At 35.0% G+C, this 27,890-nt stretch overlaps 2 protein-coding genes across 2 annotated transcripts; one reads left to right on the top strand and one right to left on the bottom strand.

Annotated features, from left to right (window-relative positions):
* Positions 1-27,890, top strand: LOC146726316 (uncharacterized). Its single transcript, XM_085496264.1, has 10 exons — positions 1-482; positions 4,480-4,520; positions 4,852-4,910; positions 7,837-7,881; positions 21,959-22,002; positions 22,829-22,861; positions 23,676-24,359; positions 25,095-25,140; positions 27,166-27,311; positions 27,879-27,890. The coding sequence occupies exons 1-10, from the start codon at positions 396-398 to the stop codon at positions 27,888-27,890; spliced, it is 1,197 nt and encodes a 398-aa protein (XP_085352390.1). The 5' UTR covers positions 1-395.
* LOC146726317 (uncharacterized) lies at positions 22,871-23,371 on the bottom strand (the record flags this gene model as incomplete). The annotated part of the gene is made up of 1 exon (XM_085496251.1): positions 22,871-23,371. A coding segment is annotated over one exon (501 nt), but the record flags the coding sequence as incomplete, so codon positions are not given.

Raw genomic sequence — 27,890 nt, 5'->3', positions numbered from 1 at the left:
TGTAGAAAATATGCCGTGGACACGTATTATTTGTAATGTTACGTGCGCATATTCTTATTACATTTGTTTATTCTTGTCTCGTTATTATCTTTACCTTATTAAATCCTCTGATGATTTAGTTGTGTAATAAAGTTATTATTATTATAACTACTACCGTTGGTGGCGTATTATCTCCGAATAAATAGATCTGACTTGACCCCGTTGATGCAATCTCGCAAAATTCACGGACAAAGAAGAAAGACTTTTAGATCGTTGAAATTAATGCCACCCATCCATCTATTGTTTATTATGTTCAAAGTACTATCATGTAAGGGACTAACGTTAGAACTAGTAACCAAATTACCAGTATATATAGCGCCCTCTATCGACAGTCTGTGATTAGGGATTACAAAGCTATGAAATGTCCCTCTGTACCGAGCGATGACAACATGACTTTATATCACAGATACAATGGCACTGATCTGAGCACTATGCTTTTGAAGGTAAATATTGAAATTTAGGCAAGACATGATTACCCCTTTAGATGTACACTGTCTGTATGCCAGAACGAGGGAAGTTTTAGCAGCTCCGCTTTGCCTATATGATTATAATGAATTCAGTTCGCCGCCGCGAGATCGAATGCAGCTAATTTTATCTCCGTACTTGTTGGACACGTTCGCCATCTTATTCAAAATGACCAAATACATAATAAATAATACATTGAGTTTATATATCCTATTTTGTACCAAGTGCATGGCTTTCAAAATGGCGTCGTAAACACTTTCACAACCCATAGTTCACTGGCGTGTCCCTGGTTATATTCGTATACATGCCATCAGAGTAGAGGCAGCAGCACAGTGGACTACACTATTGTTAGTCATGCTATTTACAACAAAATAAGCCAGTTTTGTATCCATCCTTTAAATCTGACCCTATCTGATCATTGTCAGATCTCTTTTAGACTGGATACTAATGCAATATCTAACAACATTGTATCACATTCTAATGACAACAGTCAGCAATCAAATATTTCTTATTTATGGGATGGGACTCACACTATAACTTTTATAATGCTTTACAAAGTAAAGATTCTTTATCACTTAGAAATAAATTTAACAAAGAAATATTTAATCTTTCAAAGCAGTCAATTGATACTGCGGGTGCTATGTTGACAAATATATATTTAGAGGCAGCTGGTAAAAGTTTAAAGAAAAAATATAAAAGTAAAACTAATACAAAAAAGAAACAAAAAAATAAAAATTCTAAATGGTACACAAAGGATCTTTTCACCATGAAAAATGATGTATACAAACTATCAAACAAGCTAAGCTAGGAGCCATACAATAAACAACTGAGACTCAAATGCTATAAAAAAATGCCTGAAAAAAGTCTAAAAACCTGGTAAAAAAGAAACCAAGAGAAATTAAAAGTAATATATTAAGTAAACTTGAGAATCTGAATAACGTGAACCCAAATAAATATTGGCGTCTCATGAAAGAACTTAAAAATAACCAAGCCGACAACAAGTGTGACTATGTTGAAAGGGCAAAAATGTTCCAGCACTTTAAAAATCTGAATGAAAACATGGTTACAAATGAAATAGACCCAAATATTAAAAACTAATATTCTCAAATCAACTAATCTCGACCAACCAATATCACAGTTAGAAATACAAAAGGCAATAAGCAACCTAAAAAATGGAAAATCACCAGGAATAGATAAAATCACCAATGAAATGATAAAAGCAAGTAGAAACATACTGATAAATGAAATCCAAACACTGTTTAACCTAATATTGGAAAGTGGCCATTTTCCTAGCTGTTGGAATATTGGAATAATAACCCCAATCCATAAAAAAGGGGATAAAACAGACCCTAACAATTACAGAGGCATAACCCTGTAGTACCATGAGTAAATTATTTACACTTGTTCTAAAACAGAGACTCCTTGATTGCATTGACAAGGAAAACATTATAATTGAAGAACAGATTGGTTTCCTACCTAAATTTAGTACAAGTGACCATATTTTTGTTCTTAACCAGTTACTTACAAAATATTTATGCAAAGGAAAATATATTTTTGCTTGTTTCGTTGACCTAAAGAAAGCTTTCGACTCCATATGGCATGAGGGTCTTATGTTTAAACTTGTCCAAAATGGCATTACTGGAAAATTCTACAAAATCATTAGATCAATGTATTCAAACTCCACAGGATGTGTGAAAGTAAAAAGGCCTAACTAAGCAATTTCCAATCCAGAAAGGTATTAGACAAGGTGATGGATTAAGTCCTTTGCTATTCAATATATACGAAAACGACATCAAAAGACACATTGATCTATCACAAAATGACCCACCAACTCTACTAGACAGTCAGTTGTCATGTCTTTTATACTCAGATGATCGTCCACTGCTGTCAAAGTCACACACTGGATTACAAAATGCATTAAACTCGCGTGAGATTTATTGCAAAAAATGGCAATAGAGATAAACATCTCAAAATCAAAAACTATCATTTTCAATAAATCTGGGAAAAGTCTAAACAAGTTTAAATTTTATGTAAATAAAAAAGAACTTGAAAAAGTTTCTTCTTATACATATCTGGGTATTAAAATTAATTCCACAGGAAAACTTCATAAAGCCAAAATTGACTTAAAAAACAGAGCAATGAAAGCTCTATTCAGTCTAAAACAGCAATTATATTCTGAAACAAATATCCCAGTAAAAATATATCTAAAGATGTTTGATGCAGTGGTCAAACCAATTTTGCTTTATTGCTCTGAGGTTTGGTCATGTGATAACATCAAACAATTGTCAAACCTATCAAACTGCTCAACACCAGCAGAAAAACTCCACCTGAAATTCTGTAAATTTCTTCTAAAAGTTGGCTGTAAAGCCACAAACATTGGTTGCCTTATGGAACTGGGTCGCTACCCACTGCTCTTAGCAAGCCTGACACAAATGTTTAAATACTGGCTGAAAATTGCTAATAAACCGGAAAATACACTGGTCAATGAATGTTACAGACTATGTGTACAAACTGGCACCTACAACTGGGTATCATGTATTAAACGTCTACTCAAATTATTAAACATGAGTGACGTATGGAATAAAAGCAGCGATAACAATGATAATGTAATCTTTAGATTTAAAGAAAAAATGCAACTGCTATATCAAAAAAATGTCAAGGAATCACTACATGATGATAACAAAGGCGGAAACCACAAAAATAAACTACGAACCTATAGAGAAATAAAACAAGATTTCACCTTTGAAAATTATTTGGTCGGCGATGACCAAGCTAAGAATCAGTGCAAATACACTGCAAATAGAAATAGGAAGACATAAAAATATTGATCTGAACTAAAGAAAATGCTTAATATGCAACAATGGTCAGATCGAAGATGAAATACACTTCCTAATACAATGCAATCACTACAAAAAAGAGAGATGACCTCTTCAACGAACACAACATACTCCATGACAATTACTCTGACTATGACAATTTTATAAACATACTAAAACTTAAAGATAAACAAATATTAAAAGAGTTAAGTAAATTTATTTACCAGTGCTTTATTATGAGGGAAGACATTTTAAAAAAAAGATTACCAGCTGCCTCGTAACAAAAAAAACAACTATTTTCTTTTCTACTATACATGTTTTTTTTTTATAAATTATCTTCTTTTTTCTAACTATTATGTATTTTAGTAGTTTTAGTTATATTTCTAATTTTGTTTTGTCATTATTTTTTATATACATTACCTTTATTGTATTTATCAATACCCCATTGTGGATACGATTTCAATAAAGTTATTATTATTATTCGTTACTAGACGTGCCTGGCCTGCGACAGAGGAAGGGGGGTACTACAATGTTACAAATATTGTGATTACTGACAATAATTTTGTATTTAAATTTTCATTCTGCTTGTAGTCATCTAAACCTAAAAATGAGTAATTTTGTTTAAGTGACTCTTTACCCTTAACCCTTTCCATCACAAAATCCTTTAGCCCACCCCTGTTTTCAAATGGGGAATCCCTTATGGTATTAATATCAATACCATATTATTTGCAGTATATCATAACAAGTACTTGTATACTTTTTTATTTTATTTATGGAAGCAAAAGATTATAACGTGAATTTAAAAATCTGCACAAGTCTCCTATATATGTTATCTATACCTTTGTGTTGGCTGTGACAGTCCGTCCAATGTGCTAAACAGGCATGATATTTTGTCTTCAAGAATGTCATCAAATTTTGAAATGGTGAACTTCTAGCAGTGAAAACTAAATGGTTTTAAATTATCAACTTTGAATCAAGTACAAAATGTCTGAAAGTGTAGCTACATTATTTGGATCACCATGTGGAAGATTCTGGCTTTGACTCCTGTGGTTGGCTGTACACTCAAGGGTGAACACAGTAATGTCCCCATACCATCATCTTGAGGTAACTCTGCCCTTCAACATTATGGGATCTTGAATCATGTCATTTTGTTTTTCAGATTGGATTAGTATATAAAAATATATTGATAGAAGTTATAAGGTAATTTCATACATGATCATTTTGATTGTTTCTGAATACTGTTTTGCTGAACTGCCATCAAAACTTCTTGAATTAATGCATCACCTGCTGACACTCTTTTTTTTTGCATTTATTTCAACTACCCATGGTGGTTTTCAACATCTGATGTGTTGAAAGCAATTAATATTAATGCATTTACATAAATTGAAAAGAAGATAGTTACCTTTTTTTTTAATTTTACCAAAAAAGTAACCCTAAAATGCATAATAAATGTTAAATGATTTTATTCTTATCAGTCAATCAATTAACTATTATCAACTATTAATTATTATTTCTGTTTTGCATTTTGTAGTATGGAAGACAAAGACAGAGACAGAGACAGAGACAGAGAGAAAAAGAGAGAAGAAAAACGTGAGTACATGTTAATATTTGCACTGTATATACATAATTTCTAATGAGTAACCATGTAATCATATTGATAAGACTGATATATATAATATACAGAAAATAGTAGTGGGTAATTGCAGTCTTTGGTAATTGTTCACTTCAACCAGATGTTTTAGATAAAGTATTCTTTCTCAATGATAAATATGAATAGCGTGAGAAATCACAGAAAAATAGAACAATAGAACAAGACATGTGAAATTACTAAAATAATAGAATATTTACCATATATTTTGTTAAACTTTTCACCACCAGACTTCCTTTCCGAAATTCTTTTCACTTTTTTCTTATATTCTTCAATAATTCTGGAAGTCAATTGACAAAATTTGAGTCTATATTCAGATTTTACTCAAAAAGTTTGGCTTTTTTGTACCAATCTTTAGAATGAAATTGCAGACTAATTTCTTGATTTAAAAAAAAAAATCATGTTGTTTTCCCAATCAAAGTCAAAAGTTTACACTACATTCACAGTAAATCTCTTCCTTGTTGAGTTCACCATGAAGTCGCTGAACTGTCATTAACATATTTAAATGAGCTATGGTAATTAGACCACATTGGCACCATCCAGCATTTTGATTGGTTAAATAGCGACTTGACCTATCCGGTCAATAAAGTCTCGTGTGCATTCAAAAAACATGGCGGATATCGTATCGCATCGAGCATTTACATGTGACCAAAATCATCTGCTTATGGTGAAACTAAGTTGAATTTTACTTGCATTTCATAACAATTCAACAAATTAATTTTTCGTGTGTTATTATAATCACTACTGAGTAATAATCAACAACTTCAACACTTAACAAGTAAGTTGTGAGCTGCAGCATAGCTGGATTGTGCTACAGTCCCGTGATGATTTGCTACTAAGCAATGCATTCGCATTTGTTTTTATTTTAAACTTTTGTTAGAATATACTTTCTGTTAAATAAATGCATATTACATACAACATTTTTTTTGAATGACTGTAACTTTTCAACATTTCATGATGCCTATTTTAGTAAGGCCTTCACTCTTCCATGACTGTTATTTGCGAACTTTTATACAATTCCTGCTACAATATTATTAGTCCCCGTTTGGACGCGTGTGTATCTTAGAAATGCCTGGACCAATCACAATCAAACTTCACACATACATCATACATGATATTATACATATGCACGTCAATTTGTTTCACGATCTGATTCAAAATGGCCGACTGGCAGCCATTTTGTTTTAATTAATGAATGTGGTTCTAGTGCCATATGTCTGACTTGCTTCACTGATTATGTTCAAATTTTAAATATTCATTATACATCATGTCATAGATAGACAGATATATTGGTTAGATGATCCTATTAAAAATGGCCGAATGGTGGCTATTTTTGTGCTAAAAAAATCCTCAAATATCAAGCATTTCTTGCATTTATGGATGAATTTTGTTCAAGCTTATAACATACATTAGACATTAGACATTACAGGTTCCTGATACACGTCATTTTATTTTTCAGATTGGATTCAAAATGGCTGTCTGGCGGCCATTTTGTTTTAATGATTGGGCTTCTAGAGCCATATCTCTTAAATGCTTTGACTGATTATATTCAAATTTTATTATTATTCGTTATACATCATGTTATATATATATATATATATACATGTATTCAAAATGGCTGATTTTGAATGCTGTCCAGAACAATATCTCTCAATATGGACAAGTACTTGTTTGACAATCAGATACAAATGTCAATCATTTTAAAGTTAAAAAATTATTTTCCTGACATGGTTATATTCCAGCTATATTACTATAAACAAAACTATATATCTTAAATTTGATAACTAACGGGCACTGTGCCATGCATGGCTTGTTTTATAAGGTTCATTAAAATTAATACAGTATATGTAGTATTATTGAGAAACTTGTTAACTGTACTATAATTTATTAGGAACTTTTGTTCTTTAAGGGACATTGAAATTAATACAGTACATTTGGTATTATTTGAGGAACATGAATATTATATTTGTATGTAACTATCATGACTTAATTGTTTTTATATATATTTATTTTTAGTCAAAATTGTTAAATTTCAGCCAGCATTTTCTGTGCAAAATTTGGATTAGACATACTGATGCATTTTTCACATGTTTTCTTCTCACGTTTGTCATACAAACATCGTTAGTTATATTCAGCCATTTGTTATTTAATCTAGATTTTCATTGGTCAAGGCTGTAATAGTTTCGCTATGTTCTGTATATTATATACATTTCTTACATTAATTCTATACATTAGAATTGTTTGTATTAGCTTTCTGAGCATCTTATCTCATTCTAATAATTTGCATACAAATAATACATTGCTTGAATGTGCACTGTAATTGAAATCTGTTTACTGTAAAATACTTCATTTTACCTTGAATTAATTTTTGCTGAAAAGACTTTTTGGGTGTTTTGTATGGAATTTATTTTCACTGATTATTGACAAGTTGAATTCAAAATATATAAAACAAGGGTATATTTGCTGGAATTTATTTTCACTGAATCATTCCTTCAGTGAAAATAGTGAAAATTAGTTGCTAGCCAAAATAAAGTATTTTACAGTATTTTCTGAGGTTTATGAATGGTATACAAAAACCAATTTATTTTCGATCAATTTCAAAATGGCAGACATATTGGTTGACAAAAATGGCAATTTTATTTTTTACTTATCAGTGTTGACTTTACAATTTGCTCTGTTTAAAAACCTTGTGGCTTTGATTGATGATTCACAATTCAGAAAGGCACCTTGGATGGTTGTGTCTCATAATTTATGTTACATAATTTATATACATGAATATCAGCAAACTCGTATAAACATATCAAATGTAAGATGATTGTCTGCATATATTATAAGTTCTAAAACAAATATATTATTTTTTTTATTCAGCACGCTATCCAAAAATGTTTCCTACAGGAATTAAAACAGGTCAGAGTAAGTACATTTATACTACGGTACTTTGCATAATACTAAAATAATATTTTGTTCTATCGCATATTGACTACTGAATTTCTGTGTAGGAATGCTGCTCTGATTATAACATTGATTGATTGGAATGCCTTAAGAAATGCAGAATGTGATTCATTCTCAACTGTGATACATGTATATCTGACCAACTGTCAGACATTGTTTTAACAAATGCTGTTCCAGAGTCATATCCCGGACATTAGCCATTTGACATGTTTAAATACATCATGTTGCACATACTGTGACAATTAGATTTCTGGACTCAGATCTGAGTTTTACATGGTATACATACACCATGGTATACAGTGAACAATGTTCCAACTTGGTACACATACACCATGGTATACAGTGAACAATGTTACAACTTGGTACACATACACCATGGTATACAGTGAACAATGTTCCAGCTTGGTACACATACACCATGGTATACAGTGAACAATGTTCCACCTGGTACACATACACCATGGTATACAGTGAACAATGTTCCAACTTGGTACACATACACCATGGTATACAGTGAACAATGTTCCAACTTGGTATACATACACCATGGTATACAGTGAACAATGTTCCACCTGGTACACATACACCATGGTATACAGTGAACAATGTTCCAACTTGGTACACATACACCATGGTATACAGTGAACAATGTTCCAACTTGGTATACATAAACCATGGTATACAGTGAACAATGTTCCAACTTGGTACACATACACCATGGTATACAGTGAACAATGTTCAAACTTGGTATACATACACCATGGTATACAGTGAACAATGTTCCAACTTGGTACACATACACCATGGTATACAGTGAACAATGTTCCACCTGGTACACATACACCATGGTATACAGTGAACAATGTTCCAACTTGGTACACATACACCATGGTATACAGTGAACAATGTTCCAACTTGGTACACATACACCATGGTATATAGTGAACAATGTTCCACCTGGTACACATACATGTACACCATGATTTATAGTGAACAATGTTCCAACTTGGTACACATACACCATGGTATACAGTGAACAATGTTCCACGTGCTACACATACACCATGGTATACAGTGAACAATGTTCAAACTTGGTACACATACACCAAAATCAAAATCAAAGGTAATACATGGGCAACATTTGTAAATAAATTACAGGAGATAACTAAAACTGGTGATGCTGATGACAATACTCTGCTTAAGTCAAAATTAAAAGAAATCTATGTTGAAAAAGTTTGGCTACCAACAGTCCAGACAACCCAAAACAATAAATTACGTACATACACTCAGTTCAAACCTACATATAAATTTGAACCATATTTGAATCAAGTAAAAAATGCACAACATAGAACCAGCTTCACCAAATTTAGGATATCTGCACATACCCTACCAATTGAAAAACTTAGATATCAAGGGATACCTCCAGAGGAAAGAAAGTGCCAACTTGGTAACAATGGGGCTATTGGCAATGAAATCAATGCACTTTTAGACTGTAACCATACTGGAATAACAAATGCTTGTACTGAATTTCTGAATGTAGTTAGCATTTATAATGAAAGTATCCTTAAACTATCAAAACAACAAATGTTTACAGAAATTTTAAGTTCGAGAGATGGGTTCATTGCCAATAGTGCTAGCAGATTTATTGACAGCATACTATACTATACTATACTATACTATACTATACTATACTATACTATACTATACTATACTATACTATACTATACTATACTATACACTACACTACACTACACTACACTACACTACACTACACTACACTACACTACACTACACTACACTACACTACACTACACTACACTACACTACACTACACTACACTACACTACACTACACTACACTACACTACACTACACTACACTACACTACACTACACTACACTACACTACACTACACTACACTACACTACACTACACTACACTACACTACACTACACTACACTACACTACACTACACTACACTACACTACACTACACTACACTACACTACACTACACTACACTACACTACACTACACTACACTACACTACACTACACTACACTACACTACACTACACTACACTACACTACACTACACTACACTACACTACACTACACTACACTACACTACACTACACTACACTACACTACACTACACTACACTACACTACACTACACTACACTACACTACACTACACTACACTACACTACACTACACTACCCTACCCTACCCTACCCTACCCTACCCTACCCTACCCTACCCTACCCTACCCTACCCTACCCTACCCTACCCTACCCTACCCTACCCTACCCTACCCTACCCTACCCTACCCTACCCTACCCTACCCTACCCTACCCTACCCTACCCTACCCTACCCTACCCTACCCTACCCTACCCTACCCTACCCTACCCTACCCTACCCTACCCTACCCTACCCTACCCTACCCTACCCTACCCTACCCTACCCTACCCTACCCTACCCTACCCTACCCTACCCTACCCTACCCTACCCTACCCTACCCTACCCTACCCTACCCTACCCTACCCTACCCTACCCTACCCTACCCTACCCTACCCTACCCTACCCTACCCTACCCTACCCTACCCTACCCTACCCTACCCTACCCTACCCTACCCTACCCTACCCTACCCTACCCTACCCTACCCTACCCTACCCTACCCTACCCTACCCTACCCTACCCTACCCTACCCTACCCTACCCTACCCTACCCTACCCTACCCTACCCTACCCTACCCTACCCTACCCTACCCTACCCTACCCTACCCTACACTACCCTACACTACCCTACACTACCCTACACTACCCTACACTACCCTACACTACCCTACACTACCCTACACTACCCTACACTACCCTACACTACCCTACACTACCCTACACTACCCTACACTACACTACACTACACTACACTACACTACACTACACTACACTACACTACACTACACTACACTACACTACACTACACTACACACTACACTACACACTACACTACACACTACACACTACACACTACACACTACACACTACACACTACACACTACACACTACACACTACACAATACACAATACACAATACACAATACACAATACACACTACACACTACACACTACACACTACACAATACACACTACACAATACACTACACACTATACACTACACACTATACACTACACACTATACACTACACACTATACACTACACACTATACACTACACACTATACACTACACACTATACACTACACACTATACACTACACACTATACACTATACACTATACACTATACACTATACACTACACACTATACACTATACACTATACACTATACACTATACACTATACACTATACACTATACACTACACACTATACACTACACACTATACACTACACACTATACACTACACACTATACACTACACACTATACACTACACACTATACACTACACACTATACACTACACACTATACACTACACACTACACACTACACACTATACACTATACACTATACACTATACACTATACACTACACAATACACTACACTATACACTACACACTATACACTACACACTATACACTACACACTATACACTATACACTATACACTATACACCATGGTATACAGTGAACAATGTTCCATTTGGTATACATACACCATGGTATACAGTGAACAATGTTCCAACTTGGTACACATACACCATGGTATACAGTGAACAATGTTCCAACTTGGTACACATACACCATGGTATACAGTGAACAATGTTCCAACTTGGTACACACACACCATGGTATACAGTGAACAATGTTCAAACTTGGTACACACACACCATGGTATACAGTGAACAATGTTCCACCTGGTACACATACACCATGGTATACAGTGAACAATGTTCAAACTTGGTATACATACACCATGGTATACAGTGAACAATGTTCCAACTTGGTATACATACACCATGGTATAGTGTGAACAATGTTCCAACTTGGTATACATACACCATGGTATACAGTGAACAATGTTCAAACTTGGTACACATACACCATGGTATACAGTGAACAATGTTCAAACTTGGTATACATACACCATGGTATACAGTGAACAATGTTCCAACTTGGTATACATACACCATGGTATACAGTGAACAATGTTCCAACTTGGTATACATACACCATGGTATACAGTGAACAATGTTCAAACTTGGTACACATACACCATGGTATACAGTGAACAATGTTCCACCTGGTACACATACACCATGGTATACAGTGAACAATGTTCAAACTTGGTACACATACACCATGGTATACAGTGAACAATGTTCCACCTGGTACACATACACCATGGTATACAGTGAACAATGTTCAAACTTGGTACACATACACCATGGTATACAGTGAACAATGTTCCACCTGGTACACATACACCATGGTATACAGTGAACAATGTTCAAACTTGGTATACATACACCATGGTATACAGTGAACAATGTTCCAACTTGGTATACATACACCATGGTATAGTGTGAACAATGTTCAAACTTGGTATACATACACCATGGTATACAGTGAACAATGTTCAAACTTGGTACACATACACCATGGTATACAGTGAACAATGTTCCACCTGGTACACATACACCATGGTATACAGTGAACAATGTTCCAACTTGGTATACATACACCATGGTATACAGTGAACAATGTTCCAACTTGGTATACATACACCATGGTATACAGTGAACAATGTTCCAACTTGGTATACATACACCATGGTATACAGTGAACAATGTTCAAACTTGGTACACATACACCATGGTATACAGTGAACAATGTTCCACCTGGTACACATACACCATGGTATACAGTGAACAATGTTCAAACTTGGTATACATACACCATGGTATAGAGTGAACAATGTTCCAACTTGGTATACATACACCATGGTATACAGTGAACAATGTTCAAACTTGGTATACATACACCATGGTATAGAGTGAACAATGTTCCAACTTGGTATACATACACCATGGTATACAGTGAACAATGTTCAAACTTGGTATACATACACCATGGTATACAGTGAACAATGTTCCACCTGGTACACATACACCATGGTATACAGTGAACAATGTTCCACCTGGTACACATACACCATGGTATACAGTGAACAATGTTCAAACTTGGTACACATACACCATGGTATACAGTGAACAATGTTCCACCTTGGTATACATACACCATGGTATACAGTGAACAATGTTCAAACTTAGTACACATACACCATGGTATACAGTGAACAATGTTCCAACTTGGTATACAGTGAACAATGTTCCAACTTGGTACACATACGCCATGGTATACAGTGAAAAATGTTCAACCTGGTATACATGCACCATATGGTATACAGTGAACAATGTTCTACCTGGTACACATACACCATGGTATACTGTGAACAATGTTCAAACTTGGTACACATACACCATGGTATACAGTGAACAATGTTCCACCTGGTACACATACACCATGGTATACTGTGAACAATGTTCAAACTTGGTACACATACACCATGGTATACAGTGAACAATGTTCCACCTGGTACACATACACCATGGTATACAGTGAACAATGTTCCACCTGGTATATACAGTGAACAATGTTCCACCTGGTACACATACACCATGGTATACAGTGAACAATGTTCCACCTGGTACACATACACCATGGTATACTGTGAACAATGTTCAAACTTGGTACACATACACCATGGTATACAGTGAACAATGTTCCACCTGGTACACATACACCATGGTATACAGTGAACAATGTTCCAACTTGGTACACATACACCATGGTATACAGTGAACAATGTTCCAACTTGGTACACATACACCATGGTATACAGTGAACAATGTTCCAACTTGGTACACATACGCCATGGTATACAGTGAACAATGTTCAACCTGGTATACATGCACCATATGGTATACAGTGAACAATGTTCCACCTGGTACACATACACCATGGTATACTGTGAACAATGTTCAAACTTGGTACACATACACCATGGTATACAGTGAACAATGTTCCACCTGGTACACATACACCATGGTATACAGTGAACAATGTTCAAACTTGGTATACATACACCATGGTATACAGTGAACAATGTTCAAACTTGGTACACATACACCATGGTATACAGTGAACAATGTTCCACCTGGTACACATACACCATGGTATACAGTGAACAATGTTCCACCTGGTACACAAACACCATGGTATACAGTGAACAATGTTCCACCTGGTACACATACACCATGGTATACTGTGAACAATGTTCAAACTTGGCACACATACACCATGGTATACAGTGAACAATGTTCCAACTTGGTACACATACACCATGGTATACAGTGAACAATGTTCCAACTTGGTACACATACACCATGGTATACAGTGAACAATGTTCCAACTTGGTACACATACGCCATGGTATACAGTGAACAATGTTCAACCTGGTATACATGCACCATATGGTATACAGTGAACAATGTTCCACCTGGTACACATACACCATGGTATACTGTGAACAATGTTCCACCTGGTACACATACACCATGGTATACAGTGAACAATGTTCAAACTTGGTATACATACACCATGGTATACAGTAAACAATGTTCAAACTTGGTACACATACACCATGGTATACAGTGAACAATGTTCCACCTGGTACACATACACCATGGTATACAGTGAACAATGTTCCACCTGGTACACATACACCATGGTATACAGTGAACAATGTTCCACCTGGTACACATACACCATGGTATACTGTGAACAATGTTCAAACTTGGTACACATACACCATGGTATACAGTGAACAATGTTCCACCTGGTTCACATACACCATGGTACACAATGAACAATGTTCCAACTTGGTACACATACATCATGGTATACAGTGAACAATGTTCCAACTTGGTACACATACACCATGGTATACAGTGAACAATGTTCCAACTCTGTATACATACACCATGGTATACAGTGAACAATGTTCAAACTTGGTATACATACACCATGGTATACAGTGAACAATGTTCCACCTGGTACACATACACCATGGTATACAGTGAACAATGTTCCACCTGGTACACATACACCATGGTATACAGTGAACAATGTTCCAACTTGGTATACATACACCATGGTATACAGTGAACAATGTTCCAACTTGGTATACATACACCATGGTATACAGTGAACAATGTTCAAACTTGGTACACATACACCATGGTATACAGTGAACAATGTTCCACCTGGTACACATACACCATGGTATACAGTGAACAATGTTCAAACTTGGTACACATACACCATGGTATACAGTGAACAATGTTCCACCTGGTACACATACACCATGGTATACAGTGAACAATGTTCAAACTTGGTACACATACACCATGGTATACAGTGAACAATGTTCCACCTGGTACACATACACCATGGTATACAGTGAACAATGTTCAAACTTGGTATACATACACCATGGTATACAGTGAACAATGTTCCAACTTGGTATACATACACCATGGTATAGTGTGAACAATGTTCAAACTTGGTATACATACACCATGGTATACAGTGAACAATGTTCAAACTTGGTACACATACACCATGGTATACAGTGAACAATGTTCCACCTGGTACACATACACCATGGTATACAGTGAACAATGTTCCAACTTGGTATACATACACCATGGTATACAGTGAACAATGTTCCAACTTGGTATACATACACCATGGTATACAGTGAACAATGTTCCAACTTGGTATACATACACCATGGTATACAGTGAACAATGTTCAAACTTGGTACACATACACCATGGTATACAGTGAACAATGTTCCACCTGGTACACATACACCATGGTATACAGTGAACAATGTTCAAACTTGGTATACATACACCATGGTATAGAGTGAACAATGTTCCAACTTGGTATACATACACCATGGTATACAGTGAACAATGTTCAAACTTGGTATACATACACCATGGTATAGAGTGAACAATGTTCCAACTTGGTATACATACACCATGGTATACAGTGAACAATGTTCAAACTTGGTATACATACACCATGGTATACAGTGAACAATGTTCCACCTGGTACACATACACCATGGTATACAGTGAACAATGTTCCACCTGGTACACATACACCATGGTATACAGTGAACAATGTTCAAACTTGGTACACATACACCATGGTATACAGTGAACAATGTTCCACCTTGGTATACATACACCATGGTATACAGTGAACAATGTTCAAACTTAGTACACATACACCATGGTATACAGTGAACAATGTTCCAACTTGGTATACAGTGAACAATGTTCCAACTTGGTACACATACGCCATGGTATACAGTGAAAAATGTTCAACCTGGTATACATGCACCATATGGTATACAGTGAACAATGTTCTACCTGGTACACATACACCATGGTATACTGTGAACAATGTTCAAACTTGGTACACATACACCATGGTATACAGTGAACAATGTTCCACCTGGTACACATACACCATGGTATACTGTGAACAATGTTCAAACTTGGTACACATACACCATGGTATACAGTGAACAATGTTCCACCTGGTACACATACACCATGGTATACAGTGAACAATGTTCCACCTGGTACACATACACCATGGTATACAGTGAACAATGTTCCACCTGGTACACATACACCATGGTATACTGTGAACAATGTTCAAACTTGGTACACATACACCATGGTATACAGTGAACAATGTTCCACCTGGTACACATACACCATGGTATACAGTGAACAATGTTCCAACTTGGTACACATACACCATGGTATACAGTGAACAATGTTCCAACTTGGTACACATACACCATGGTATACAGTGAACAATGTTCCAACTTGGTACACATACGCCATGGTATACAGTGAACAATGTTCAACCTGGTATACATGCACCATATGGTATACAGTGAACAATGTTCCACCTGGTACACATACACCATGGTATACTGTGAACAATGTTCAAACTTGGTACACATACACCATGGTATACAGTGAACAATGTTCCACCTGGTACACATACACCATGGTATACAGTGAACAATGTTCAAACTTGGTATACATACACCATGGTATACAGTGAACAATGTTCAAACTTGGTACACATACACCATGGTATACAGTGAACAATGTTCCACCTGGTACACATACACCATGGTATACAGTGAACAATGTTCCACCTGGTACACAAACACCATGGTATACAGTGAACAATGTTCCACCTGGTACACATACACCATGGTATACTGTGAACAATGTTCAAACTTGGCACACATACACCATGGTATACAGTGAACAATGTTCCAACTTGGTACACATACACCATGGTATACAGTGAACAATGTTCCAACTTGGTACACATACACCATGGTATACAGTGAACAATGTTCCAACTTGGTACACATACGCCATGGTATACAGTGAACAATGTTCAACCTGGTATACATGCACCATATGGTATACAGTGAACAATGTTCCACCTGGTACACATACACCATGGTATACTGTGAACAATGTTCCACCTGGTACACATACACCATGGTATACAGTGAACAATGTTCAAACTTGGTATACATACACCATGGTATACAGTAAACAATGTTCAAACTTGGTACACATACACCATGGTATACAGTGAACAATGTTCCACCTGGTACACATACACCATGGTATACAGTGAACAATGTTCCACCTGGTACACATACACCATGGTATACAGTGAACAATGTTCCACCTGGTACACATACACCATGGTATACTGTGAACAATGTTCAAACTTGGTACACATACACCATGGTATACAGTGAACAATGTTCCACCTGGTTCACATACACCATGGTACACAATGAACAATGTTCCAACTTGGTACACATACATCATGGTATACAGTGAACAATGTTCCAACTTGGTACACATACACCATGGTATACAGTGAACAATGTTCCAACTCTGTATACATACACCATGGTATACAGTGAACAATGTTCAAACTTGGTATACATACACCATGGTATACAGTGAACAATGTTCCACCTGGTACACATACACCATGGTATACAGTGAACAATGTTCAACCTGGTATACATACACCATGGTATACAGTGAACAATGTTCAAACTTTTTACACATACACCATGGTATACAGTGAACAATGTTCCAACTTGGTATACATACACCATGGTATACAGTGACCAATGTTCAATTTTGGTATACATACACCATGGTATACAGTGAACAATGTTCAAACTTGGTATACATACACCATGGTATACAGTGAACAATGTTCCAACTTGGTATACATACACCGTGGTATACAGTGAACAATGTTCCACCTGGTACACATACACCATGGTATACAGTGAACAATGTTCAAACTTGGTACACATACACCATGGTATACAGTGAACAATGTTCAAACTTGGTACACATACACCATGGTATACAGTGAACAATGTTCCACCTGGTACACATACACCATGGTATACAGTGAACAATGTTCAAACTTGGTACACATACACCATGGTATACAGTGAACAATGTTCCAACTTGGTATACATACACCATGGTATACAGTGAACAATGTTCAAACTTGGTACACATACACCATGGTATACAGTGAACAATGTTCCACCTGGTGCACATACACCATGGTATACAGTGAACAATGTTCAAACTTAGTATACATACACCATGGTATACAGTGAACAATGTTCCAACTTGGTACACATACACCATGGTATACAGTGAACAATGTTCCAACTTGGTACACATACACCATGGTATACAGTGAACAATGTTCCACCTGGTACACATACTCCATGGTATACAGTGAACAATGTTCAAACTTGGTACACATACACCATGGTATACAGTGAACAATGTTCCACCTGGTGCACATACACCATGGTATACAGTGAACAATGTTCCACCTGGTGCACATACACCATGGTATACAGTGAACAATGTTCCTACTTGGTATACATACACCATGGTATACAGTGAACAATGTTCCACCTGGTACACATACACCATGGTATACATAATAATAATAATAACTTTATTACACTACTAAAAAACCTTCAGAGGGTTTTTGTATGGTAAGGAACATAAATACATACAATACATAAGAGATAAAAAAAAATAAAATGTTAGTAAAATAAAATAAATTAATTACTTTCTGTGGTTTTAAAAATTGTGCTCTTTAAGTATTTTGCTAAAGCTATATTATTCTCCATAATCTTTTTAAATATGGAATTCACATCCATTGTGTAAATATTTATTGAACACTCATCAAACAGTTTTTTTCTTTGTTCTATATAGCCAGTACAAAATAGCAGGAAATGTTTTTCATCTCCTAATGCTTTAGTGTTACATTTATTACAGTGTCTATTTTCTAATTCTATTTTGGGCTTTGTTCTTCTACCTAATTCTATTTCTAAGTTGTGGTCACTCAGACGGAATTTTGAAAGCATTTTCCTGAGACTGAAATTTGAAATGTTTTGCAAATAATTTTCCATATTATAGCTTACTTTGAATAGTTTGTATGTTCTCAGTTTTGTTCCCCTATTTTCATTGGTTTCACTGAAATTTAGTTTTTCTCTCCATCTTTGAATATAAAACTCAGATAGTCTGAGTTTTACTTTTTTTAGTATTTGATTCCAATTTTCCATATTGTGATCATTTTTTATTTTAATTAGATCATGTCCCAGTGTAGCATTAATAGTCCTTACCCAGTTTGAATTAATTTTTATCATTTCATCCAGGGCTAATTTTAAAATGTGATTATCTGGCAGACTATATAGTCTATGGCAGTATTTAATTTGAGCCAAATTAATTTTTGATTTTACTGGTAACCTACCAAGTTCTGCTTTCAAACCACTAATTGGCGTCATTTTACTCACTCCTAGGATAAACCTGTAAAAATGACTGCAAACTTGCTCTAAACTGTTACTGTCAGTTGTGATTTCATTGGCCCAGATTTCTGCACCATACATGAGTATAGGTGAAATTAATTGGTCGAAAATTTTCAAACTAAGTGCTGGTGAAATTATTTTGTGGTTTAAGACTGTTTGTCTGATGCTGAAAAGAGCCTTCATTGATTTATTTTTTAACATAGATAAGTTTGTTTTAAATTTCCCATTTGGAGTAAATATTGCCCCTAAATAGCAAAACTCGCTAACAGCTGTTATGTCTTGGTTGTTGATTTTAAAATTCATGTTTTTAATCAGTCTGTTGCTGCAATTAAATACCATGACTTTAGTTTTCTTTACGTTTACTTCTAAATTCCAATTTATACAATAGTCATTTAATTTGTTCAGACAGCTTTGTAGGCCGTCTTCCGTTTCTGAAATAAGTGCAAGGTCATCTGCATATTGGATGCAATTTATAGGTTTCTCGCCCATTAGAACTGGTTTATCAATTTGATCCCCAAATAATTCTGGCAGATCGTTCAGAAAAATGTTAAATAAAGTTGGTGATAAATTGCAGCCTTGCTTAACTCCACAGGTAGACTGAAATCCATCAGTTATACCCTCTGACAATTTAATTTTATATTTAATATCCTTATACATAGATTTTATTATTTCATAAAAGTTCCCCGTGATACCACTGTTTTGTAACTTCAGAAAGAGTGCATCCCTCCAGATGCTGTCGAAACCCTTTCTAAAGTCAACAAAACATGTGTATAACCGTCTTCCAGAACTGCTGCTTTTATTTTTATTATAAATTGTTTTTTCAACTGCTGTTTTTAACAGGAAAATTGCGTCTGTCGTTCTCCTGTCTTTCCTAAAGCCAAACTGCATGTCGGTAAATAAATTATTTTCTTCCAAGTATGTGGTCAATCTTTGATTCATTATGCCAGTAAATAGTTTTGAGAGACAACTTGTTAATGCAATAGCTCTATAATTACCAAGATTTAATTTGTCGCCTGATTTGTGTAGTGGAACAAGAATCGTAGATTTCCAGGTTGCAGGAAATTTTCCACTATCTAGAATACAGTTGAAAAGTTTCTGTAAACATCTTATCATTAACTTATTTTTGGTTTTCAACATTTCATTGGCAATGCTGTCATCAGCAGCTGATTTATTGTTTTTTAGTTTGCTAACAGCGCTAAGAATTTCTTTGTATGTGATATTTGAGTTTAGATATTGGTTGGGAATTTGTCGCATTTCTTTTTCTATAAGATTATTTTGTAACTCATGATTTTTAATGTTTGTTTTATTATACAGTGAATAATGTTCAAACTTGGTACACATACACCATGGTATACAGTGAACAATGTTCCAACTTGGTATACATGCACCATGGTATACAATGAACAATGTTCCAACTTGGTATACATACACCATGGTATACAGTGAACAATGTTCCAACTTGGTATACATACACCATGGTATACAGTGAACAATGTGCCAACTTGATATACATGCACCATGGTATACAATGAACAATGTTCCAACTTGGTATACATACACCATGGTATACAGTGAACAATGTTCCAACTTGGTATACATACACCATGGTATACAGTGAACAATGTTCTGACTTGGTATACATGCACCATGGTATACAATGAACAATGTTCAAACTTGGTACACATACACCATGGTATGCAGTGAATAATGTTCAAACTTGGTACACATACACCATGATATACAGTGAACAATGTTCCACCTGGTACACATACACCATGGTATACAGTGAACAATGTTCCAACTTGGTATACATACACCATGGTATACAGTGAACAATGTTCAAACTTGGTACACATACACCATGGTATACAGTGAACAATGTTCCACGTGGTACACATACACCATGGTATGTAGTGAACAATGTTCCATCTTACGATGATTTAGAATTTTTTGTTCTCCTTCATTTCCAGAGAAGAGAAAGAATGATGAGGAAAAAAACAAACAAAACAAAAAAGTAAGTGTTATACAGATTTGATGTTGTGAATATTTTATATATACATGTATTTCATAGTGGCTGTTTGAAGGATATTTTCACATTTACAGAAACCAATATAGTCTGCCACAAACTGGCCCTATTTGATAACTGTGAATTGTTTACTTTACTCAAAATAATGAGGTAATTTAGCAGTTGTATGCTTATTAGTGACATTATATCATTCCACATGATCTGTATATCACATGGCTATACCATTAACCTGCCAGGATTGCTCTAATGCATCATGGGAAATATAATTTGAATTGCCTGTCCAACATTTGTATGTGTATAAAAATTATATTTCCCATGATGCATTGGGGCAATCATCCAACATTTTGGAATAAACTTGTCTTTTGTGAGCATGTTATTAGCAGTTATTCACTATCCTTCTTAAAATTAGGACAAAAATATCTAAAAAACTGAAAAATGTTGGCTCATAAATTATATGGTCATTTCCAAAAATATTGAAGAATAGTGCCGAAAAATTTAAAACATACTTTCTCATTAACTCTTAGGCAAAATTGTTAAATCTTGCCCTAAAAGTATGTTGAAAGTGTATCCTCTATGATAGTTTACAATGATAAATAAAATCCACATTTGGTACAAAATTTTCTAAAAAAATGTTTTTGGCCCATAATAATGACGTTGGACACAATATATTACCAAAATATTTATTGATCATGTATTTATTTACCACTTGGATCACTACTTTTGAAGCCTAGATTCAGTTACTTTATATAGTATCATAGTATCACACACTGTAATAAACCAATTACTGACATTTAAATTATCTTCTATCTTTCAGCAAAGAACAAATCCACGAGAAACACCCAACGAGGTTGGTGCTTTACATTATACATCCTTGGCTCCTTTGTGCAGCAAAAGTTCTACTTTTCTTTCTTTCTTTCTTTCTTTCTTTCTTTCTTTCTTTCTTTCTTTCTTTCTTTCTTTCTTTCTTTCTTTCTTTCTTTCTTTCTTTCTCTCTTTCTTTCTCTCTTTCGTTCTCTCTTTCTTTCTCTCTTTCGTTCTCTCTTTCGTTCTCTCTTTCGTTCTCTCTTTCTTTCTCTCTTTCTTTCTCTCTTTCTTTCTCTCTTTCTTTCTCTCTTTCGTTCTCTCTTTCTTTCTCTCTTTCTTTCTCTCTCTCTTTCTTTCTTTCTCTCTTTCTTTCTTTCTTTCTTTCTTTCTTTCTTTCTTTCTTTCTTTCTTTCTTTCTTTCTTTCTTTCTTTCTTTCTGTCTGTCTGTCTGTCTGTCTGTCTGTCTGTCTGTCTGTCTGTCTGTCTGTCTGTCTGTCTGTCTGTCTGTCTGTCTGTCTGTCTGTCTGTCTGTCTGTCCGTCCGTCCGTCCGTCCGTCCGTCCGTCCGTCCGTCCGTCCGTCCGTCCGTCCGTCCGTCCGTCCGTCTTTCTTTCTTTCTTTCTTTCTGTCTTTCTGTCTTTCTGTCTTTCTTTCTTTCTTTCTTTCTGTCTTTCTTTCTTTCTTTCTTTCTTTCTTTCTTTCTTTCTTTCTTTCTTTCTTTCTTTCTTTCTTTCTTTCTTTCTTTCTTTCTTTCTTTCTTTCTTTCTTTCTTTCTTTCAATTATCTGATTGATTTTTACTGCATATATTTTTGATAATTATTGGAATTAATTAAATGCATTTTCATTTGAATAAATAGGAGCAGCAATACCCCCCTGTAAATAGAACAGCAGATCCAAGACTAGCAGAAAATTTGACACCAGTAGTAACAAACAATCCAACACCAAGAAGACCATCAACTTCAGCGACAGAACCGATGGAGCAGGAACGACAGCCAGACAACTCAGACATGCAGGAGCAACTTTTAAACTCATCATCACCATCACGTTCCGGCTCTACTCCATTGCCATTAAACCCTGTTGCTGGTTCGTCTCATGTCAGTGATCCAGTTGCTAACCATCGATCACATCCTCCCTTTGTCCCTCATTACATAGATTCCAGCGATGACCTTGACTCACCATCATCTGTCTCAAACTCACCACCTGTTTTCAGAAATACACATTGTGTTGACGGAGTCCAACAATCTGCTGCTACCAACTTGCCATTTAATGCCAATAAGCCATTCGTCAATAATGACAATGTGCCTGCAACTCCACCTCGAACCGAGCCAATCCCAGTCATCCCGATTCCAGTCAACTCCAATGATACACCAAGTATTAACATCTCACCCACCAACAACACCTTGCATATCAACTTACCCATACCATTGCCATTTATGCACCAACCATCATCACCAACTCACCAGTCTACAGCACTGAACCGTAATCTACCTGATGAAGAGCCAGTGTCAGTCAATGAAACACAACCAATGCCACAACCTCAGGTAATAAGAGTTTAATATATTTTGAACTAGTCAATTAAGAAAAGTCACTATCCTACTTACTGTTTTAGAAAATGCATTTTCACAACACTAAAACTACTACCTCATATAAAATAAAGGAACCAACATTTTTACCTATTAATTGGGCCCATGAAATTAAACTCAGAAATCCCACGATTACTTATTCAAGATTAGTATTTGCATATTAGCTGAACAAATCAGTGGGAAATTTTGTTTAGCTGCATACGTTTACAGGTTCATTTTTGTGAGAGGTGACAAGAGTTTGATAATTTCTCAACTGTTAGACCAACTGCACATAACTAGACAGTCAAGGCCATTATTGAAGTCAAGTATTCTGAAATGATATTCAGTTTATAAGGTGAACAGATTTCAGTAAAAGTTTAGTGTTGTAATTTAGCAAATATTATTCCATTTTACAAGCAGTTTTATTTTATTACCCCACTGATGTTATGTCATGCCTAATTAGCATAAATTAGCATATGAATCATACAAAGTTTACCACTTGATATTTCTTACTGAATTGGTTGATATCTCTGGCATCATATCAACTGTATTATCCACTTGTCTTCAGTTTGTTGAAATACACTGGCTTCTAGAAATAAATAATTTCAAGTTCTAACCTCATAATACAGTAACATTGATTACCTGGTACTGTGTCATACTTCAACAGTTAATACAATACTGTAACATTAAATATTGCTTTGATCTCTTTTGTAGCATGTGCCCAGAGGAAGATGCCCTGATCCAACATGTGATAGCCTGGGTAAGAATATGAAAAACTATTTTGTCTGAACATCAATTGAATTGTACATCTTGTATGACCTTTGTTCATGCTATCCAATGATCAGTTTAATATTTTTATCCCACATTTGTCTGTCTGCACATCTAGACTGTACAAGGAAAGAGTGTTATTCAGAATATGTTATATTAATAGTTAGTGTACATATTAATAGGTAGTGTTAGTTAATGTACAAATTCAACTTGTCTGTCTGTCTGTCTGTCTGTCTGTCTGTCTGTCTGTACATACGTATGTCTGTCTGTCTGTACGTCTGTATGTCCGTGCGTCCACACCTGTATCTTAGACATATCTGGACCAATTACATTCAAATTTCACACATACATTATACATATTATTCATATGCACATCAATTTGTTTCATGATCTGATTCAAGATGGCCAAATGGCAGCCATTTTTGTACTGAAAAATCATCAAAATCAAGCATCTACCGGCTGTTTACAGATGGATTTTGTTCAAACTTGGTATATACATTGGACATTATAGGACCTTGATGCACATCATTTTGTTTTTCAGATAAGATTCAAAATGGCCGACTGTGGTTCTAGTGCCATACATCTGACTTGCTTTGACTTATTATGTTCAAATTTTAAATATTCATTATTCATCATGTCATAGATATTCAGATATATAGTTGACGATCTTATTAAAAATGGTCGAATGGTGGCCATTTTTGTGCTAAAGAATCATCAAATATCAAGCATTTATGGATGGATTTTGTTCAAACTTACATACATTAGACATTACGGGTTCCTGATGCACGTCATCTTATTTTACAGATCTGATTCAAAATGGCTGACTGGCGGCTATTTTGTTTTAATGAATGGGCTTCTAAAGCCATATCTCTGACATGCATTGACTGTTTATGTTCAAATTTAATATATTCATTATACATCATGTTATAGATATATATACATGTATTCAAAATGGCTGATTTTCTTTTAATTGATGCTTTTCCAGAGCAATGTTTCTCAATTTGGACAAGTACTCGTTTGATCATTTTAATGTTAAACAATCATCATAATCATATTCCTGACATGTTTATATTCGTGATATATTACTATAAACAAAATATTTAAGATGTATAATCTTGTGGCAAGAATTCTCATCATAGACAGATATTTTATTTGACACAAAATTTAGTATGTATGAAGAAAACAAACAAAATTAGACTAAACTAAAGCTTAGAAATAAAATCAATAAATTTTTAGTTCCTTGCAAGTACTTAAATTTCTCAAGATTTGATAACTTACAAATGTTGTCATCATAAATTGGTAATTTAGCTTCAAATTTAGTATGAGCTTGTACAATCTGACTATTTTTACAATTGAGTAAAACATGGAATTCATCCCCAATAGCCTGTTCATTACATAGAAAACAAAACCTTTGCTCTGGAGGTGTTTTATTATATATAAGTTTTTCAATTGGCAACACGTGAGAAGAAATGCATAATTTAGTGAAGCTCAATCTGTGTAGCACATTTTTGATTTGTTCTAAATATGGTTCAAATTCAAAATTTTGTTTAAACTTGTTATGAGTACATTGCTTATATGGTTCATATGGTCAGAAAGTATCAGTTTCTTCCTCTAATTTACTGTTATTGTATGTAATGTGCTTCATTGTTGACAAGTAAGTTATGTAAAGTGTATGTTTATTTCATCAGAAAAAAAATGAAAATACAAGTAGTTAAATTGATAAAAATAAAATAAAAAAAAATCTGATGAGGACTGTGAAAATAGTTCTACTGAACTAGTCTAGTCCACTGCCCTGCCATGCTAGTAAACTTATGTGAATAGGTCATTGACAGACAGAAATTATTTATAATTTCAAATCATTCTATATTAGGAAACAAAATAGATGAAAATACAATTCATCAATAACTATTTATCAAAAAAAAAAAAATAACCAAGCAACCAGTTGATATAATAATGTGTGTATTGTAATGTCCCATTCAATTCCTAAACTGATAAAAATGTTATTTTATTTCTATAGGACATGCTACTGGGAAATACGCACACCACAGATCCTTCAGTGGTTGTCCAAAATATCATGGTCGCACAGCTGAACAATGTATTGCACGTCGTATCCTGTTAGACCAACGAAGGTGGCAGCGGGAGTTGGGAATAGACATCACTGCAGTAAGTTTAATATGTACCATATTTAGCATTGTACCACTGATGAAAATATTTCTTGCATTAACACATCAAATTATTATGTAGCAGTAATGTCTGGTGAGTGAGTACAGTAAGTAGTTTAATGATTTACTAAAAATAGAACTGACGTAAAGCATTGAAGCATATGAATTGTAGGAGTAGAGTATGATTTGTGTGTTGCTGCTGATAAAAATGACCTGACACTCTACTCAATGCTGAACTGTAGTAGCATATTTTCAGCTTGGCCTTGGGTTACTCTTGCTGAATTTACTATAAATCACATGTCTGGATGCTAAAGCTGTCAATACAGTGGTCAACACAATAAAAGTTTATTTCAAATAATAGTGAGGTGAATGCATCTCAGCTACAAAGTTGGCCAGGTTGTCATACAGACTTCGTCTATTGCTTTCACTTTCAATTATAAGTCTAGTACAATTGTGCTAATTTAGTATCTAATATTTGGTCTACTTGAGATTGAGATCTATTTGGATATACCCGGTAATAGTAATCCTGTCACACCTGACAATCAATTTGTATTTCATTTTCATTCAGCGTTTGATATAA

This window comes from Saccoglossus kowalevskii, unplaced genomic scaffold (assembly GCF_978046115.1).
Source record: "Saccoglossus kowalevskii unplaced genomic scaffold, keSacKowa6.1 SCAFFOLD_24, whole genome shotgun sequence".
NCBI lineage: Eukaryota > Metazoa > Hemichordata > Enteropneusta > Harrimaniidae > Saccoglossus > Saccoglossus kowalevskii.
The sequence above is the reverse complement of the archived record's forward strand: the minus strand, read 5'-3'. Positions and strand labels throughout refer to the sequence as shown.

Excerpts from the sequence above, each read along its gene's own strand:
- LOC146726316 (XM_085496264.1), top strand. The coding sequence starts at position 396 with ATGAAATGTCCCTCTGTACCGAGCGATGACAACATGACTTTATATCAC. Across the intron at positions 7,882-21,958 it reads AGGAATTAAAACAGGTCAGA|AGAAGAGAAAGAATGATGAG; the intron begins GTAAGTACATTT and ends CTTCATTTCCAG. Across the intron at positions 22,003-22,828 it reads AAAACAAACAAAACAAAAAA|CAAAGAACAAATCCACGAGA; the intron begins GTAAGTGTTATA and ends TCTATCTTTCAG.